This window comes from Morchella sextelata, assembly GCF_020137385.1.
Source record: "Morchella sextelata strain SCLS chromosome Unknown scls_3, whole genome shotgun sequence".
Classification (NCBI taxonomy): domain Eukaryota; kingdom Fungi; phylum Ascomycota; class Pezizomycetes; order Pezizales; family Morchellaceae; genus Morchella; species Morchella sextelata.
Window position 1 is genome coordinate 2,155,962 of NW_025408618.1, and position 20,239 is coordinate 2,176,200.

Here is a 20,239-nt window from a genome sequence, read left to right on the forward strand (position 1 = left end):
TACCCCCACACCCCTGTCTGTCACTTTACTCGAATTCCAATTATATCTCTCATTCTTGCTAGATTAATCATATACTAATCTCCGGTGTTTATGTGGTGGCTCATGTTAGTTACTACTTAGTAGAGCCCTCCCTGCCTCGCCCAGCTGCAATCGCCCGCTCGATTGAGACACTGCTGCTGCTCGCTGCTCTACCTGGGTACCACTGGAGTCCGCCAGATAAAGACAAAAGAGGGAGTGTCACAACGCAACTAGGAATACCTTGATACCTTGACCGACATTTGACTTACTTAACAGAGACAAACATCAATTTTTTCCTTACTACTCTTCTTGTACTAGTGAGTACATTATTGTTCGCCGCCACTTACCAATACTGCTAGTTAATTAACATTCATCTGCAACCACCTCCCACTACAACAGCCCCCTCACGACTATTTCAAACTCATCCCATCCCTCCTCTTCTACTTCTTTCGCTCCTCCCCCTCTGTTCTTGTTCTTCTGCCATCTACCGTGAACGTCAACCAACTGTCGTCACAAGTGGAAGCCTACACCAAGAGGCAACACATCTAACTACTACTTAACAACTACGTACCGAAAATAACTAACTCCGGCCGCGCCAACGCCTACTATTCCACAGTAGTCTACTATTCTAATACCGCCACCTAATACTATTGTTATCCAAAGCTCAACAATAACTCGTCTTGCGTGGACAATCCAACGTTTCTGTCAATTAGGGATATAAATATATAAGCTGTTCAATTAATATCCAAAATTTTCTCAGCTTCACCACGTTACCCTACGAGAGTTATTATAATTTTAATTCGCAAGTCAGCACCATTCCGTCATCACTTCCTCCGTCGACCCGCTCGCCGGGCATGTCGACAACACCCCCCCGGATACATGCTCCTACGGATTGGTCGACAAATTCTACGCCCATGTCTGCCGACCGCGATACTCGGGAAGTCTTTCTTGGCCCAACCACCCAAGAGACCGACGAATTCTACGCATATCAGCGCGATAATCCTGGAAAGGACAAGTCGGAATATCTAACATGGTTTGAGAACAAGTTTGGGAAGGAAATCGAGCTTCGACGCCGCCGCTCTGACCAACCGTCCGATCTCGAATATATGGTAATCAAGAAACGATCCAAGTACCGTGAACGGATCGGGTTGGAAAGCGAAAAACTATTGGCGTACTATGAAGCCAATCCGAAGAAAACATACCGTGAGCTCGCCGCTTGGTTTCAAAAACAGTTCGGCAAGGAAATTGACATAACTGCAATTTCTCGTATGTGTGCGAGTAATGATCATGTTCCCCCAAATTCCCAAGAATCGAGTCGGCGACAATTTTCTTTTTTGGGGGGGGGTATAGGCTGGGCTAACTGGTTTTTCTTTTTCTTGTTATAGGTGCCTTGAAACGAAATCGAAATTCGGCCGATGCCAATGGCGCCGATAGCCCTCCTGACACAGGCCCCGGAGGAGGACCCCCACCGGCAAAGAGAGGGCGCCGTTCATATGGTTCCGCCAACGCGAGTGCATCATCTGCCGGCGGGCCGCCGCAATCGTCAATGCCCACGTTTTCCGTTGACATATCCAACAGACCGCATGCGGAGAGCGAAGGACACACCCCGAAATCCCGACCTGAGACCCCGCAAATCCCCACCGAGATTGCTCCGTTTCCTGACAGGATGGTACTCCAGCAGCAACAGCAACAGCAGCAGCAGCAACAGCAACAGCAGCAACAACAGCACCAGCAGCATCTTCAGCAGCAGCAGCAGCAACATCAGCAGCAACAGCAGCATCACCATGATGGTGGTGGACAGCTCAAGATGGAGCACAAGCCACAAAACTCCCAACCGGCGGTATATCCCACTAGGATACGTCCGGCAATTCCGCAAGAGTCTACTCCACTTCCACAGGCCGCTGCACACCCGCAAACACCCATGTGGAATCCCGTAAACCCGCCGCCGTCCAATTTCGCTGCCAAGGGGGGGAAGATCGCGGCGAAGTCCGAGCGTCCGAGCACTGTTGTTGCACCACAAGGCTCGCACAACAACAGTAGCAACGGCAAGGAATCTCAGCCACAAATCTCACCAGCCAGACCCAACAACCCGCCTCCAAGGGTCCTGCGCAGCAACAGCTTAACCAAGGGCTCGGCACCACCACCACAACAGCATCCTCCTCCACCACCACCACCCCCTCCCCCTCCTCCCCCTCCACAACAAATTATCCCTGCGATGAATGGCAACATTCCGCCCCCAGCGGAACCATCCGAATTCCGTCATCCCATCCAGCGGCATCAAGGAGAGGACGAAATGAATCTAGAACAGCTCAGGACACGTCTCACAGACGTGGTCAACCGCAAGGCCCAGCTTCAGGACGAAATGAGGGCCTTGGAGCAGGAGATTACCAACAACGAAAAGACGATCCATATGAGACAATACGATATGGAGGTTCGCAGGTTCCAAGAGGTCGAAGTTAGTTTTAGGGCAGAAATCAATAGGTTGCAAGCCGATTACGAGGACCTAAAAGCGTGGAATTCAGAGATTTCTCGTGGAAATCTCCAGTTGCAGACAATCAAGAATCAACTTGAGGCCGACAACGTCAGGCTCCAGGAGGATAATCATGCCATGGCTGCTGAAATACAGGCACTGAGCGCAAAATTAGAGGCAATGCGTGAGAGGGTGGGTGCCCAGGAAGCACGTCGTAGCCGGTCCGCCACTCCTCCCACCAGACAGGAACCCGCCATGAAGGCTGAGATGGATGCGTGGCTCGTATCAAAGTTCTCTAAGGAGGCGGAAAATGAGGGAGAACTCAAGCGCCTTGCTGAGAGTTTGGCCCAGGCCAGTTGGAAGGAGCTTGAGGGAGGCGTTCAAAAGTTGTTGGACATCGTGAAGGAGATGGGGGCAGAAAGGCAAAGACGACAAGACCAATGGTCATCTGGTATTTTCTTAAACGGCACAGCCCCAGCTGCAAAGATCGATGGAGGTAGGATAGAATAGCCTTTTAAGCCACTACGGCATTTCGATCACAGTTCTAACATTCTTTCAGAAAAACAAATGACGCCTCCAGCTTCTACCCACTGCGTCACCGACGAGACATCGGCTTCGCCACCTCCGCTCGGAGAACGGGAGACCGACCCGAACCCGAGACACGAATCTCACCCCAATTCCCCCGAACTCAAAACCGCATCCGACGCAGCAGCAAAGGCAGAGACCGACCCATCGGCAGATGTGGAAATGAGAGATTGATCTTCAAATCCTTTAAAATAGGATGTAGATTATAACTCAGAAAAACCCAACTGTCCATAATTCTAGAATCCCCCACTATATATAGGCCCAGGCCTCCAAACGAGAAACCAAAGATACGAATCCACTATGTCCCAGGTTTCAGGGTTGTTCTATCATATATCTATCCCATTGTACTTATTGTTATTTTGGTGTTTAGTACTTCACTTCTTGTTGATCGTGTTCTGGATGGCTTCTTCCTTTTGTTTTCACCCGCGTTTTATACTCTCGTTTACATACCTCTTTCCTTCTTAATTTTGTTTTATGCTTCATTTTTTTTTTTTTTTTTTTTTGACCGAAATTGGGGATTGAATGATGATCTGGCGCACTACGGGCTCGTTTTTGTTAAATTCTTTTGATTGTTTTATTATACCTGCATTTTGTCTCACTCTATCTGCATACCACCGTTTTTTCCTATTCGTACATTCGTTTCATTCGCGCTGCGCTCGTCAAGCGTGAAGATGTGAGCATTGAAGACCTACTTTCTTTCGTTTTTGCATAGGGGGTCGTTTTTTTTTCGGTTTTTTTTTTCTTTTTTTTTTTTTTTTGTGGGGGGCTTGGGTTACGTTTCAAGGTTCATAAAGGGTGTAATTATAGTATGCATGGTCTGAATATCGAAAGAAAAAAAGATTTAATTGTTGGCATAGTACAGACATGCTTAAATCATTTGCGGAATCCATTGATCTTGAACCAAACCCAGCCGGGGCTTGCATGGCAGTGGTAATGGCCAAGCCCCAATTGCATTAACAGTGATGAAGAAAACATGTGAATATTCACCTAATTGGATCAATGGAAGAGAACTCTAGTGGGGCCAATAAATTCTTAGGATAGGCTACACCAGTCCTTGTTGCCGTTGGACGTGGTGAGCGACGAAGGTAGGTCCAATAGGCAGCCCTAGCCACTTTGTATCTGGCTGGCTTCGGGGTTTATTTTGACACGGCTGTTTATAACCAGAGAGCTCGCCCTATATTTCTGCCTTACCGTCCAAGCCATGTTAAAGTCCAACCCAAGTACCTAGCACGCACAACCAAACCTCCGACATGTTTGCGTGCACATGTGATTTTCATTACATCTTTCCTCCAATCTTCTGCTTTGGTTTCTGTATCATGTATGGATTACGGGCAGCTCGTCGTTTTCAGACGTTTATACTTTATAGTCAATCGTACCATACATGTACACACATATATATCACTGCCCCCCACGTCTATCTCGATAGGTAGCAAGAATAAACACGCATTAATAGATAACGGCAATCCTCTGGAAGAATTGAAACACGGGTTGAAAATTCCATTGGTAGCACCGTCGACACCGATCTCGTCAGTGATCTTTTCGCTACCTGGGTTCACGATCACAGAGATTTGACATTCCTAGATATGTACTGCAGACGGGAAAAGAAAACCGGGGATTCTACTGAAACCGCTCAGGGGTATTTTTGGGCTATAGCTACAGATACCGAAAAAAATCGAACGAGTTTGCTACCGCATCTGGCAGGATGCCGTGAGACTGAGGTAATTGCGTACCGTGATATTCACACAGATAGTAGAATCGGCTCAATTCGGTATTCTTAAGAATGCTGGGTCACTACGGCACGAATAGTATTGCCGTTTCTCATACCGATAGCGGACCGGGGGCGCGTTACGTATACGGATGCCGATAGAAAGCAGATATTATGAAATCTTACAAAACGACTTCGACATCGTGAAGTCATTACTTTCGTCCAATGTCTCAACCGACAACTCAGCAGCTATGGGACTAACCCATCCGAGCTACCCAACCGTATTGAAAAATCTTGGAATTGCCTCTCTCAGGCTAAAGGTCACAACATATGATTAGCTAAATGTCTCTAGATTTGAAATCAATAAATATGGGAAGTGTTAACGCTTATAGGAAAGAATCCCGTTATATACTAGCTCTCTTTCAATGTCCTAAGATTTATTTTATTTTATTTTTGAGCCTCATCAATCATCACTCGCTTACAGGAGAACCGGTTAAGGATGGCCGCTTTGAGTGGGAATAATTGCGCGATACAGATAATTTGCATGGAGAGTTGGTATCCCTTGAAGAAGTACCTTCCTGAAGAAGGCTTCAAAGCTTCTCGAACCTGTTCTGGTTACCCGAGGAAGGATTCCTGGCTGTACGGACCTGATATTTTTCTTCCTCTGATGATGGTGCGCCCTAATTGATGCTTAGAGTAAGTGCACATGTACATGTATGTGCGCATTTCCACACGCCATTCCGGTGCTTATTACTGTGGGACGCTATTGAATTGTACATACTTATTCCTCAGGGTAAGGACCTGAAAATGCAGGTATCGGTGCACGGATTATTCGCTGAAAAATACGACCGTTTTGGTACATATAGTGAAGACTTGTTAAAATGGCGGTTTTTATGCCAGGATAATGTTATTGCCTAGCGCCTGTGCGCCGAGACCCATTCTTGTTTCTCATCCCGGGAAACGAGTAAATGCTACAATTTGTAGTAATTTAAGTGGTGCACTTGACACCTATTGCTTCTTCCGTTAGAAATTTAACCCAATTATGTAGATCAGTGCCAATAAGCCTGTGTACCTATATACTGGTTTCTCGGCCGCTCCGAAGCCTATGGTAACAGTATGTACGTTGCATTCGAACGCCGAGGTTGAAGGCTAATCTTTCAGGAATATTAATACAACTCTATACTATAACATAGGCCTCATTTGTGTCAAAAATGCCTGTTCCTGGGATTCCATTCGCCGGTTCTTGTATCGTAATCGGAATATGTATGCATCACAGAGCTAGTGGTAAGAAGCCAATCAGATCTTGACGGAGTAGGAATTGCTATGTAAAGGGTAAATATATTGAGAGACTTACATAAGTGGGGAATATACTGTGGGGTGATCTTTACTTCTTAGTACCGGAGATGTGTGAAAGCTCCAATGGACAGTAAGTAATAGTTTAGGTGTATACGTATACTAGGATCAACATGGTTCTAAGTAGAGTGACATGCACTCCCCGTTTCCACAAGAAATCCCGCGGATACTCGAGTGGGGAGCTGACGGCAAAGGCCGTTGTGGGGACGTTGCCAGTGCCAGTGCCAGGCTGCCAGGCTGCCAGGCTGCCATGCTGCCATACTGATGCCATGCTGCCGCACAGAGGCTATGGTACTCGGACTTCGACTCGGATTAAACAGGAGCCTATTGACATGATCAAACCTTGGAAATTGTACTACACTCAGATTTCTGCCAGCATTCACGAGGGCGAAATGTCGCACTCGTTTCAAAGGACAAAAAGGGGGCGTGAAAACAGAAAAGCACCGTACATACTCTAGGAGATTCACTCAACCGCGGCGCCGATTATGCCGAACCATTTCTCCGGTGGCCCGAGGTTTTTTTTTTATAGCTTGAGCTGAGCTCTGTAGAACAGCTCGAACCTATTAGGGTAGTAGATCTATAGGGAGGTCATCGTACAGCTGCATTGGCATTGGAAGGCACCTGTGCAGCTGTTGAACCTGAAAAACTCAAGAACGTTGAACATCAGCTTCTCCAGCGTCGATCGAATGGGAATATGTTTCAAGGGAAGTCCACGCGGAAGATGAGCCTACATACATCCATCCTAAACAAGCTCTCACTAGGGATTCCACGTGAGACCAAGCTTCCGACACGTGGGCTAATGACAGGTATCAGGCATAGACTCAACGCTAAGTATAAATGGAAATAGTCTAGAACTTGTAGCGGCGAGAAGTAGTTTTGCGAGCGGTGTGAAGAGTGAGAGATACCGCAAAACCTCGAGAAATTCGCTAGCTCTGTCCAGGGATTACCCCTCGAGTGATTGGTTGGATGGCATCGATCTACGTCAGATGTTTCCCATAGAAGTAATTTTGATCTCACGGAGCTAGCAAATTCTTCGAGTTTTTGCGGTAACTCTAGACATGCGCTTATGTGTACTGTACATGTACTTAATTCAGGTAATTAAGGGGATAGAGGTAGAGTCTGGGCGAGAATAGTGATTTATAACCCATGTGAAGTTGTTTTATGGGTATTGCAATTCATATGAACTGCCGTTTACCGGACATGTGTCATAGAAGATCACTCGGAATATCATTACACATTTCTCGGCCCACCGGTCCCAGAGTGTAAAGTCGGCAACCTCCGAGCATGGTGGATCACCCGCGAGGTCCATCTTTGTTCGGCGAACGTCTCACAATTTATTGGCAGGGTTACCATCTTATTACATCCCGATGGACACCCCACCAATAACAGGTTCCGGAAGTGCGCACGTTTAGCCACTTGAAGGAAACTAGCCATTCATAGATAGACATTAAGGTATTGGATGTTAAGAAGTTGATTCGTGACACGTCCTCAAGGTTAGTTGCCCTTTAAAGCTTTTGTTTACAATATACAGTCACAAAGTTCTTCACCATTTCAATGGCCAGCACCGAACGCGTCTCAAGCAGAATGTCATTCCAATTGGGTCAGCTCACAATCACACATTCCCTAGGTCTGATGCATGTACTCCTCCTACCCCTGTTTATATCGCCAGGAGCTCCTATCAGCTCCGACTGGTTTGCGCCCAACTCAACACAAGTAAACAACGTGACCTTCGCTGTGTCTGGCAATGGTACAAACGGGTTCATATACAACTCTTCTTATACATCTGACGAAGCATATGGAGTATATAATTATTGCAACATGCCGCATGTTCGGGCGAGGGAGTACCTGGTCCCGGATAGTCAGTACAGACTGGAATATATAGAGGTCATCCAAAGGCACCACAAGAGAACCCCGTACCAGAGTAATACATTTCCGGTGGAAGATATTGAGTGGAATTGTGGAGACACAAGACAGTTTTATTATGGCGAGCCTATGGATGGATTTGAGGCCTCGAAGGTTTATGTGGGTCACAGCTAGCCGGTTTTAATAGTTGAAGGGTTTTTTGCTGACTTGAAGTCTACTAGTGGGATAACTACGAGGACTCTTTAAACCCCCTACGGAAACGGGGCTATCAGGGTACATGCCAATTCCCACAAATCACCAAAGACGGTCTCGATGACTCGTATACTCACGGAAAGGACCTCCACGACGTCTATCATAAACTACTCAAATTCCTTCCTGCAAAATATGATGAAACAACAGTCTTCCGAGCGACCAGTAATGTGATCACGTCACAGGTTGCAGGAGCTTTAATCAAGGGAATGTTCGGCTCGTCTGATAAAGTTCCTGTGCTTCAGCAATATGACACCATAGACTCTCTTCGTCCTGGTTACTCTTGTCCGTACGCGGATAGTATCCATAGTGGCTATCAGGGAAGTAATATAAATTGGACTGAACACTTAAAGCTGAGTCAGTGGCTTTTCGATGGGCTTGATGCAGTATCAGGTGTTAATCCTAATGATAGTGAATGGCACTCGTAAGATCCACCTTTCCATATCAGATATTTATCTGCTATCTACTCACTGATATATGTACTTTCAAGTTGGTACGATCATTATTTCGACAATCTTTCCTCCCGTCTCTGCCACTCAAAACCGCTCCCATGCTCAGTCACTTCCCCGAGCAAATGCATAAGCCATGAAATGGCAGATAGCGTCTTTCGCATCGCCCAATATGAATACTCCTACATCTTCCGCGACACCCCCCGATCGCTCGAATATGCAAGAACCAAGTACGGTCTCTATCTCCACGAGCTTTCGGCCCGTCTGCAGCAGCACCTCGATGGTACCAAAGGCTCAAAGGTTAAATATAGACACAATATAGGTCATGACGGTTCTATATCGCTGCTACTGGGAGCATTACAGATTAGTGAGATGGTCTGGCCCGGAATGGGGTCTGAGGTTATATTCGAGCTCTATTCGAGCTCGATTCTAGATGCCGGTCTCAACAAGAAGTGGTACATGAGGGTGCTGTGGGGTGGGAAGGTCATGCACTCATCGGCGATGGGAGAGGTTAATATGATTCCCGTGGAAGAGTTTATGGGGTATCTACGTGATTTAGTAGGGGACAGTGGGGCTTATGTGCGCGAGAAGTGCGGGATTTAGGGGAGATTCAAAATTTTGTTGGATGGAGGGCCACAATACTAGTGGTGAGTAGTAAATGCTAAATTCATAATTACTTAATAATTGTGACATGGTGTGGAGGTAGATTGTCACAGAGTTCGAGACTTTCTTTAATTAGCAATAAATATTAGGCACAGAATATCCCGACACGTACGTACCTATAGCCTGATCATAAATGGTCGCTACCAAGTGTGGGGGCCCGCTTATCGCTCATGCATGCATGGGGACGTGCACCCAAAATCCAAAAATCTTCGGCAATATAACTCTAGATCACATATATCATACATTAAGCAACTTTGAGGGAAAAGGCTTGTGTAAAGTGGGAATCCGGTCGTCGTAAGATTTTATCATGTGATTACAAGAGCTTATTAGATTGGTTTGTATTGTAGAGTACTGGCAAAACACACACTTATCTTACTCCCATGCCTTATCGTAATTGATTTTAGGTCCAATATGCTTTTTTTTTTTCAACTGACGTGACCGTGTACACGAGTACATGCAATCTCTATACCGAGGACTTTAGGGATAGTCCGTGGAGTAGCTTACATGTAGTGTTTGGTGAAACTTAACTGTGGCTGATATTGATCACATATAGTCTTCATGTATTCGGCCTGTTGGCATATGTAAACGCTTTTGAAAAAGATGGTACTACCTGACTTGGTGCAACCTATATTTGGTGGAATGAGGGTGATATGGTAGTAAAAGGAATATGCATTTTAGAGGGTAAAGAGGATGTCTAAAAGGAGGGGGATTATAGTATCTGGCATTAGAATAGATCTACACGCAGGTTAATATAGATATGTATGTAGTATATAATGGTATCTAGATCTATTCTTGAGGGCTCGGACACCAATATTTACTGGTCTGATATCTAGACCGTGACTTGTAAATCCAATAATAAAAGAATTGTGAGAAAGTTGTTATTTCAAGGTTTTCTACGTGTGACCCGTGTGATATATCATCGGTAATCTTAGCATTAACTTCATTGACGGACGTACCCGGATTAAGTTTCTAAACCGTCTTCACATGTCGAAGTCACAAATATCAATATTTGATCCCTCAATACATACAGTGTTTTGCAGAGCTGTCGATCAGTGTGCAGGTACTCATTGATGCATCATGATCTCATAGGAACAATATATTCTGTTGATCCTACAGGCATAATTTTAGAGAAAAACTTGTTCGTCGATGAGCTGCCCTTGCCAGCCATGCATGGCTTTGAAATGAACCCGGGGAAGTTCGCGGATGGGATTTCCCAGCCGTTGGTTTTCGTGACTGAGAGGATTCGTCATTGGGCTAGTACACACATTGAACATAAGCCTCTAATATCGCCAAAGGATAGTCAAATTTTATCTAATAGAATGATGAAAAGTATACGTATACGTCACTACGCGAAACCTTTCACTATAAACACGTGCACCCAATCACCATTTCCCCTAGCAATTATCAAAAAAGCCAGTTCCAACAATATCAAGAAGAGAATTTTCAAGCCTAGGAACTCACTGCTCAGATCGCGTATTTCTCAGTTGCAGAGAAACTGCCTTGTGCAGTAATATATGTGTGGACAATAACACAGGTAAAGGTCTTAATAGATATAGATCGACTGTACGTATCATGTACGAAGCTAGCGTTATATATAACTCAAGTACTGGAAATAGATTTATATATAATCAATCAAGGCCTAGGAATAAATATAGTGTGAATTTTCAAAAGTCCCTAGACTGTGTAAAAGGCAAAAGGAAATGGTGTTTATACTATATATTAATTAATTACGTTATACATTTAATGTCAAACTCAATGCATTGATAAGCCCTGGTACCTAAATTTAAAGGCCACTGGATATTTGCTAACGGACAAAATTAAAACAGTCTAAAATAAGATAAGGTTGATCCTAGCTGCTGAATTACGTGCATGTCTATAATCAAGATGGTTGACTACTTATATGTACTCAAAGTCATTGGGTCAGGAATTCGTGGGACAGAAGCCCTATGGTCATGAGTATCAGATCGTATTAAGAGTTCTTATCAATTTCTGTTTATAGATCGAATCGAGATTCCAACTATTCTACAGTGCCTCAGGTACGGACCGACCATCTAATAGGGGAGTGTTTAGATGTGTTCGCAGAAGATGGCACACAAAATATATAGAAGGCGAGGCCCCGTCTTGAGTTTATTCTGTCTCCTGAGTTAATATTACTTGGATTCGACGTCAGCATCAAGTTTAGTTGATATATCGAGGTATTTTACAACTTTCAACTAAAGATCGTGATCGTATTACCCGATCATGATCATTAGAAATATTTGATTCCAGTCCGTATAATGTGAGAACGTTCTTAATTTGTAGACATCAAATGTCCTTAGCAAAGTTACCTCCGGGTTGCATACAATTAATGAAGTAATCAATCAATCAATCAATCAATCCTTGGCGAAGAGTGATAAATAACGAGTGATAATTCATGACCTAACATTTCCTGATTGATTGATTGACAATTCATTTAATTTAAACTTTTTTCTAGTTTATTGAACGAGACAATTTACTTATTCATATCTATAAGAATCATGGTTTAACCTGAAAAGCGACCAACTCAATAAAGCTAACCGTCAACATTGTGATGTGGTCTATGTATATGGGGCGGTAAATGTGTCAAAAGTAATTTTACCAACGGTAGTAAATTATTTTACCACCAGTGGTGAAAATGATACCAGTATTTATACCCTATAATGCTAATTTTCATGATAAAAGCACAGACCTTTTGGCCAAAAGGGGCCATATAATGCCAATATATATGAAAATTGTCCACTGGTGGGGAATCTCACCATCGGTGGCGGTATTTCACCACCGGTGGGAAATTTTCATAAGTTTTGGCATTAATGATTGAACATTTACTTATTTAGTATAGCGCAGCATAAAGACCGAAACTCAGTGTTTATACCGGTGGAAATGTACTAATGTAGGATAGCGTGCAGATACAATGACTGGAATTCAGTGCTTATACCACCGGTGGTAAATAATTTACTACCGTTGGTAAAATTACTTTTGACACATTTACCGCTCCATATATGTAGACTGACTGTTGCTCATCTAGATTATCGACGCTGACTATAAGAGAACCTAACGGGGGGAAATTGTTAATGGAGGTTTATGGTCATGGAGTAGTTGATGGTGGGAACAACATCGTTAATAGCTAGCTATCTACATGGCGTTCGTACCAAACCAAGTAAATGCTGGCGGCGGAATGAAACTCTCGGGTGCTGCCACTCAAATGAACAAATAAGAGTCCAGCAACTAAAAAAAATGCATAAAATGTTTTTTATCACATCGACTGGTGAAAGAAAATTGCGCCCCGAGGTTAGAACTGGAAGTAGCAAAATGCCTAACCCGTCGAATCATTTATCTTTTAAACCACTTAATGCTGATCTTTTCGATGGGGACCAAAAGCTACTGTATTTGGGCAATTACCATATTTCTTTCACCATATAGCTCTATAGATCTATACAGATCATCTAGCCATCCTGACTTTTGTCCCCACGAAAAAAAGACCTGAATTGTCTTAATAATTCATGGGATACATAAATGTTAAGATATGAATTACTGATTATCTTTCCTTGTTTCTACACTTTCTTTCTCCTTTAGCCTTCACAAAAAGCTGTTATATGCAGGGCCCCTCTTCTTTCCGTACTCTTTATTTTTACGGGGAAATAATTTCCCCAGCCGTTAAAGTACATACCTGTAGTTGCTTATAAGAAACATTTTACCGTCTATTGGTTAGTTTGCCATTATTGAGATATAATCATTGACCTTGGTAATAGAACCTGATGAATATTAATAAAAAAACATATGAAAATGAGTCTAGAACCTAAATCCCACCAACACGAGGAGCCGGCATGAGAGTATATTGCAGTATATAAATACTGCTTTGCGAATACCACCATATCCGCTCTATTTTTGTCTTGTATCCGTCAATAGGGCTGGGTAGTGTATTGCGTACAATAACCAAAGTTTCGGTTCTGGAACACACATACATCTCCAAAAACCTTTTAACGAGCCACGATGAAAACGAAATCCGCAAAAGCCGGTTATTTCGGCGGAACCATAGATCCTATATTGCATAAATCGAAACTTTATGCAACCCCAAGGCCTAGATCCGCCTCAATTGGTGTACCGTAAATTACCGCTTAGAATTTAGCTGTACATACACAACTAGCCCTATTTAGATAGGTACTCTACAAAAGGGACAGTTGCAGAAATATACAGGATCGATAAATTCGGCAGAACGGCAGCAATTGCGCGATACAACTGTCCTTGATACCTCATACAGGGACCGGAACTACCAGAAAACATAACAGTGCCATATTAGCCCAGAATAACGCTTGGATATGCCGGCCTATGGATGTACTAAGCTAGGTAGCTTAGTGCGTGACGTAGTGACAGTAGTGAGGCCGCCCGACCAGACCGCAGGTTGTTTATTTCTGGATTGCTAGTAAAAAAGTGAGGGAGGCGGCTTCCTATTGTACTGTAGAGGCCCCTACACTTTGCGTGATCATTATAATAAGGTTTGTAGATTACATATGGATAACTGAGCTGAAAGTGCACTTTGACACATGCAACTATCCAGCCGGCCGGACGTCCGGACAATCCGTTGATGCCGCCATGTCTGCATACCCGAAGGGGTACGAAATTAAGATTTTATGGCACCCGATTTCGGAACTTGACGTGCTAGCTTCGATTCGAGAACCTGCCTTGTTTAGGGCTGGGAAATACTTGACCTAAGGTGACATCGTATGACCCAAGCATCTCTTTCCCGGAGAGAGGGATGGCCCCTTTTGCTTCTCTGTGATGATTGGAACCTAGCCTACCGCAAATACTTGATAAATTCGCTAGCGTTATTGCCCTTTATCACACCAAAAAAACAGCACTTTGGGTACTTTTTGGTGCAAACGGCGCTAGCGAATTTATCGAGTATTTGCGGTACCTATTAGGATTCGGAGTTCGATACTCAAAGCTGTCGACATTTCTGCACCCCGCTTCGCGCGGCGGGCTGCAGCCATATCACGGTTAGCAACATGCTGGTTGCAACTCATTCCACTCTAGTGAGGTCTCAATAGTTGTCATTTTGAGCCATTTTCTGTGTCGCGATCCATTGTCTGGAGTTGAAGACACTTTAAGCATAAAATATAGTAATAAGTGTTCCGACTTCTTGAATCCTAATGTGATGATGCATGATGGTATCAATAAAGCACTGTACGTACGCATGAAACCATCACATCGGAACCCGTGATACTGGCGTATAAATGCACAGTTCAATGGCTGGCGGTGAAGGTGTTCAACTGGAATTTCTAATGTTACACCAGCGCATAAATTGTCTAAACAAAGTACCGAAATGTTTGCCGCGCATGATTTGGATTAAGATATCGCTTCCAATAGTTGACGGAGCAATTGCTCCGTAGTTGAAAACCGCGCGGACATAGAGTACATGGAGCGTATGGGTAGTTAGGTGGAAGGAGGCTGCGCACTCATTCCTGCGGCTGTAGAATTGAAGTTTGATGGATTTATTGGAAGTGGTAGAGCCAAAGCTGAATGGAATCTACCTATTAATAAATGAGTATTTCGCCATCGGATAGAGCCACGTGAATTTAAGCATATTGATTGCATGTAGGGATGATACGGGATAGGTTAAGGCAAGGCAATCATTCGATCAGGGTGAAGCTTTGCCACCTTGTGCAACTCATCCTCGTGGGAAATACACGTCTGTTGTCATCTTTGATATCCTTATCGTGCCTTTGATGGAACATTGGTTTACTGTGGGTAAACATTGTTATGAGTACGCACATACATCTAGATTGGGGGATCCAGGTCAATGTTCCAACCAGAATCATCCTAGTGAAGCGGCCTCAGTGCCATCCCAGGTCCAGTCGGGCCAAAACGCATTGAGACCCTTCCTTTGTTTCTGTCTAGAGTATCAGATCACATCACTGAGGTCTTAGACACTCGACCCCGCTACAAACATTGATATTATTACCTACATGTAGTATTGATAGTGGCGATGTCATTGGTAGTGACATGGTTGCTATGCTTTTGAACGCGGGCACCTGCCGCGCAGTAGGTACTGCAATCAAATTCAGAAAGCTCTTCAACAGTTCAATATCAGTAGGGCGCGGGCTTCCACCCGCGCTCGCTAATTTGATTGAGATGCCTTTCCAAATATTGTCACGGCTAGACTTGCAGCTAGAAGTTAGCAAAGGGAAAACGTGACGAGAAAATTTCAAATCCCACTGAGAAGAGAAGCTTCAGATCAACCCAACTAGAGTACTAACCGGTCACCTGCGCCCCGAACTCCATACCTAGGGTTTTAAGGACTGGTGCGATCGCTTAAGGAAGTTATGACCAACTAAGATCGACCAAGAAAAAAGGGACGGAACTCTCCGTCGCACAAGATCTTTAACATGCCCTCTAGACCATGTTGGGCAGGGATCTTGAAGATCTCTAATAAGCTGCATGGACAGCACGATGCTGTGGAGATACGTTTTTTGCGAAGATGTATGTAGTCGCCACTGAGGCTGTGACAGTGACCCCTTCAAACAACTTTGGAACTGCTCTTCTTTTTGTCAATAGGTGATAGAGCAGATGATGGGTGGTGGTGGTGGCGTTTAGATAAATGTTTTCTTTTTGTGTGTTTGAAGGTTGGCTCCTGTACCTACAACGGCGTAGAGATACATCCTATCCTGGTGATATCACTCGTTTTCTGTGTGGCCATGCATGCACTTCCAAGTCTTCTGCTTTTCGTGAGGAGTATGTATGAAGTTACCACACACAAACCTAAGTTGTCAACCAAGGAAGGGTAGATTGGAACAAGAAAATTGCGTACCGCTTGAGGGCCTCAACTCTTGGACCAGATTGGTGTGGACCAGATTGGTGTTAGAGCACAAGTCTTTATCTGTTTTGAACATAACTCTGGAAATTCCTCATCTGACACGCTACTATGATTGGATATGCGGAATATATTTTCAGTGGATCCAACGCAGGGATGGTCAATGCGGAAGAGCGGCCATCAAAAGACTTGCTTGGGTAGAGCCATGTCGATGTGGAAAGGAGGTATATTACCAAACGCCCCAAACGATCAATATGATTCCACTCTTCCGTAGTTGTCCCTTCATCAATTCAATTACTTGCCTTGCTTGGTTTGAGTCTAAAGAAGGGGGTTAAAAAAATTCCAGGTTCCTGGATGGAGTGAGTGACTGCTCAGTTCTTGGTATTTTGATAGGATTCAGTGATCTCTTTCTCTTCCTTTTCATCCCTCCTCCTCACCCACACTCACTCATCTCAAGCGCGCACTTCGCTCTCACTGACTGTGTAGCATCCACTCCTTTACCTTTTCGCTCACTCGTTCATTGATTTACCACCCTACCCCACCCCACCACCAAACCAACCTCCTCTTGTTCCTCCTCCTCCACCTCACCCCTCCAGGCCCTTGAACCCTGGCCTTACCTACCAGTCGTCACCACGCGTCTCGTTGTCACATCCAGCTGTATCGCCGCGTTGTTGCGCATCATCCATCATCATCTGGATCTCTTCCAGTCAGGGCTGTGCCTATCTTCCACTTAGCCTCCCTTGCAGAGTGACCCTTTTTTTGCCTGATTCGTTACCACAACCCGACTTCTCGGTTACTAGCGAAAGAGACAACCCCCCTGCTAGCTACAATAATCTAAGTAAATAAATAAACCTGTCGTCACCCAAGGGGTCTACTTTTTCTGCCTAGAGACCCAACTTTTCCAAATCGAATCAAACAGGTTATCGGACACTCCTGTGTGTTGATCACCCTACAACCGGTACCTGGTTTCAGTTTTGAAGGTGTGTATATCTTTGGACCCCTTCCCACATCGCTCGCAAAGGCCTGCCCCCACTGATCAATCCGACATCACAGATTCGTGTTTAGAAAAAAACACCCCCTATCGTCAAGATGGTCGACGAAAATGACGACCCGAATATTGCCTCTGCGCGTGGTGTTTCCACAGCAGCCTTCTTGTCAACTCTGGTAGTCAATTTAGTAATTTTCGCTGTCTTAACGACAATTTTTACGGTCTTACGTCGTTACAATAGGCGGATCTATGCGCCTAGGACCTATATCAGTACTATAGAGCCTTGGAGAAGGCTCAAAACTACTGATGATGATGGCGATGGCTTCGTCGATGAGGTGGAGCATGTCAAGGGCTTTGCCGGTTTGTTGGGCTGGATACTGAGCGCTTGGAAAATTAAGTCGGTTCTCAGTGCTTGCGAATCAATGCGGGTTCCCGCGCAGATCTGATCTGATGTACTGACGATCATTATAGGGACGAAACTGTTCTCCGTACTAATGGCCTTGATGGTTACTTCTTCCTACGTTATCTGAAAAAGGCGCAGACAATTTGCTTTGTCGGTTGTTGTTTGACGTTTCCCATTCTTTTGCCCTTGAACGGAACTGGAGGTGGTGGACAGACCGGATTGGATATTTTATCTTTCAGCAATATTAATACCAAAGACGCTGGTATCCGCAATCGGTAAGAGCTTATCAATTGGGCCTCGCGTTGAAGGCAGCCGCTAATTGGACCGCAGTCTTTACGCCCATGTGTTTGTTGGATACATCTTCTTCGGTTTCGTTCTATTCACTGTTTACCGTGAATTGGTCTTCTATACTACTCTGCGCCAGGCGTACATGCTCTCGCCTCAATACGCAACCCGTATCTCTGCTAGAACTGTACTCATAACCACAATTCCCAAGAAGTATCTTACTGAGACCGCCTTGAAGCGCGTCTTTGACAATGTCAAGCGTATCTGGATCAATACCGACACCAAAGAGCTCGAGGATTTGGTCGAGGAGCGTGATAAGACCATCCTCAAACTTGAGGCGGCTGAAGTCAAATTGATCAGGCTTGCAGATGCTGCTAGACGACGAGGCGCACTTGGACACGACTCTCCACAGGAAGAAGGTGAAGTTGAGGGCGAGAGCGGTAGCATTGCTGCGAGATGGCTGGACAGGAAGGACAGGCCTAGCCATAGGTTGACGCCTTTGTTCGGAGAGAAGGTAATTCCGGAGACTGATTAATCCTTGAAATATAATTGCTTACTCGTGTGCTTTAGGTCGATACCATTGACTGGTGTCGTGGTCGTCTCGCCGAATTGAACCCTAAAATTGAGGAATTACAGGCAGTACAAAAGAATGGTGATGGCAAGAAGATGAACTCTGCCTTCATTGAGTTTACTTCTCAATCGGCTGCTCAGATCGCTCTCCAGACCCTTGCACACAACAAGCCCCTCCACATGGCGCCCCGCTACATCGGAGTCACCCCTGAAGAAGTTATCTGGACTAACCTCCGTCTCCAATGGTGGGAGCGCTTGGTAAAGGGCGCTGCTGTTACCGCTGCGGTCTCTGCTCTCGTTCTCTTCTGGTCCATCCCTGTTGCCTTTGTGGGTCTTATTTCCAACGTTACCTATTTGGCCGATACAGTCCCATTCCTGGCCTGGCTCACCGACCTTCCTAAGCCAGTCCTGGGTCTCATCACTGGTCTTCTCCCCGTTGTGCTCTTGGCCGTATTGATGGCTCTCTTGCCCATCGTTCTTAGAATCCTTGCAAAAATCTCTGGGGAGCCCTCAGTCTCGTTCATCGAGCTTAAAGTGCAGAACATGTACTTTGCTTTCCAGGTCATCCAGGTCTTCCTTGTCACCACGTTGACATCCGGAGCCTCCTCCGCTGCTAGTTCTATTTACAAAAACCCGATGTCGGCCACAGACCTTCTTGCCTCTAATCTTCCCAAGGCTTCCAACTTTTATATCTCATTCATGATTCTCCAGGGTCTTGCCATATCTTCGGGTGCTCTGCTCCAGATTGCTGGTTTGGTCTTGTACAAAGTTCTTGGTATGCTCCTCGACGGCACCCCGCGCAAGCAATGGAACCGTTGGTCTTCTCTGTCGGGTCTTGGATGGGGCACTGTTTTCCCTATTTACACCAATATCGCTGTCATTGCCATCACATATTCCATGATTGCGCCCCTCGTCCTTGGGTTCGCCGTGGTTGGTCTTGGTCTTCTACACTACGCATACAGGTACAACTTGCTCTTTGTGTACAATGTCAACATTGACACCAAGGGTCTCGTGTATCCACGTGCGCTGTACCAGACCCTCACCGGTGTCTATCTAGCGCAGATTTGCTTGATTGGTCTCTTTGGTGTTAGCGAATCCCCCGGTCCTGCAGTCCTCCAGGTAGCCTTCCTCATTTTCACAATTCTCTTCCAGCTGTCTCTTTCATCAGCCATGGAGCCTCTCCTCCGCTTCCTCCCTAAGAACCTCGAACGTGAGGAAGAGTCTCTCCTTTCAATTGAGAACGGCGATCATATCGGAGTCGAAGAGGATGTGACTCCGGTTGCATCTGAGGCGGATGGCGATAAGATTATTCACCGTCCTCTTGGGGGTGTTGCGCCAGCTGAAAGCGGTGGCATGATTACCAGATTCCTTCACCCCGAGACATACGAGAACTACGCTGTAATGCGCAAGCTCATCCCTCGAGGCTTCCCCGAGGCTTCGTACACCGCCAATGCGGAGCAGGAGGCATACATGAACCCTGCTATTGTGGCAAGGCCACAAGCCATTTGGATCCCCAGAGACGAGGGTGGTGTTTCACGGCAGGAGGCGGCACACACAGGAAGTGTTGTCGATATCTCTGACGAAGGTGCGATTGTTAATGAGAAGAGCAAGGTCGTATGGATCGAGGGAGAGATGCCGCCAGGCTGGCACCCAGGACCGGTCTATTAATCGGGCTGGTTCTGTTTTTTCCTATTTTTCACCTTTTTTCGTTGTACCAAGCGTCTGCTTTTTTTTTTTTACCTTCCTAATTTGGGCCTGTTGTTTCTTCCTTAATACCCAGCTACGTATACTCTATCGTTTATCTTTTCCTTA

At 45.2% G+C, this 20,239-nt stretch overlaps 3 protein-coding genes across 3 annotated transcripts; all 3 read left to right on the plus strand.

The window, feature by feature from the left end:
- Positions 1–872: 872 nt before the first annotated feature.
- Positions 873–3,247, plus strand: H6S33_009385 (uncharacterized protein; the record flags this gene model as incomplete). The annotated part of the gene is made up of 3 exons (XM_044840774.1): positions 873–1,284; positions 1,404–2,984; positions 3,048–3,247. The coding sequence occupies 3 exons, from the start codon at positions 873–875 to the stop codon at positions 3,245–3,247; spliced, it is 2,193 nt and encodes a 730-aa protein (XP_044698200.1).
- A 4,702-nt stretch (positions 3,248–7,949) lies between these two features.
- H6S33_009386 (uncharacterized protein) lies at positions 7,950–9,295 on the plus strand (the record flags this gene model as incomplete). Its single annotated transcript, XM_044840776.1, has 4 exons — positions 7,950–8,147; positions 8,216–8,667; positions 8,734–8,922; positions 9,004–9,295. 4 exons carry the CDS (start codon positions 7,950–7,952, stop codon positions 9,293–9,295), a joined length of 1,131 nt encoding a protein of 376 aa, XP_044698201.1.
- Positions 9,296–17,270: 7,975 nt separating this feature from the next.
- Positions 17,271–20,095, plus strand: H6S33_009387 (uncharacterized protein; the record flags this gene model as incomplete). Its single annotated transcript, XM_044840777.1, has 4 exons — positions 17,271–17,566; positions 17,641–17,847; positions 17,903–18,371; positions 18,428–20,095. 4 exons carry the CDS (start codon positions 17,271–17,273, stop codon positions 20,093–20,095), a joined length of 2,640 nt encoding a protein of 879 aa, XP_044698202.1.
- Positions 20,096–20,239: the final 144 nt, after the last annotated feature.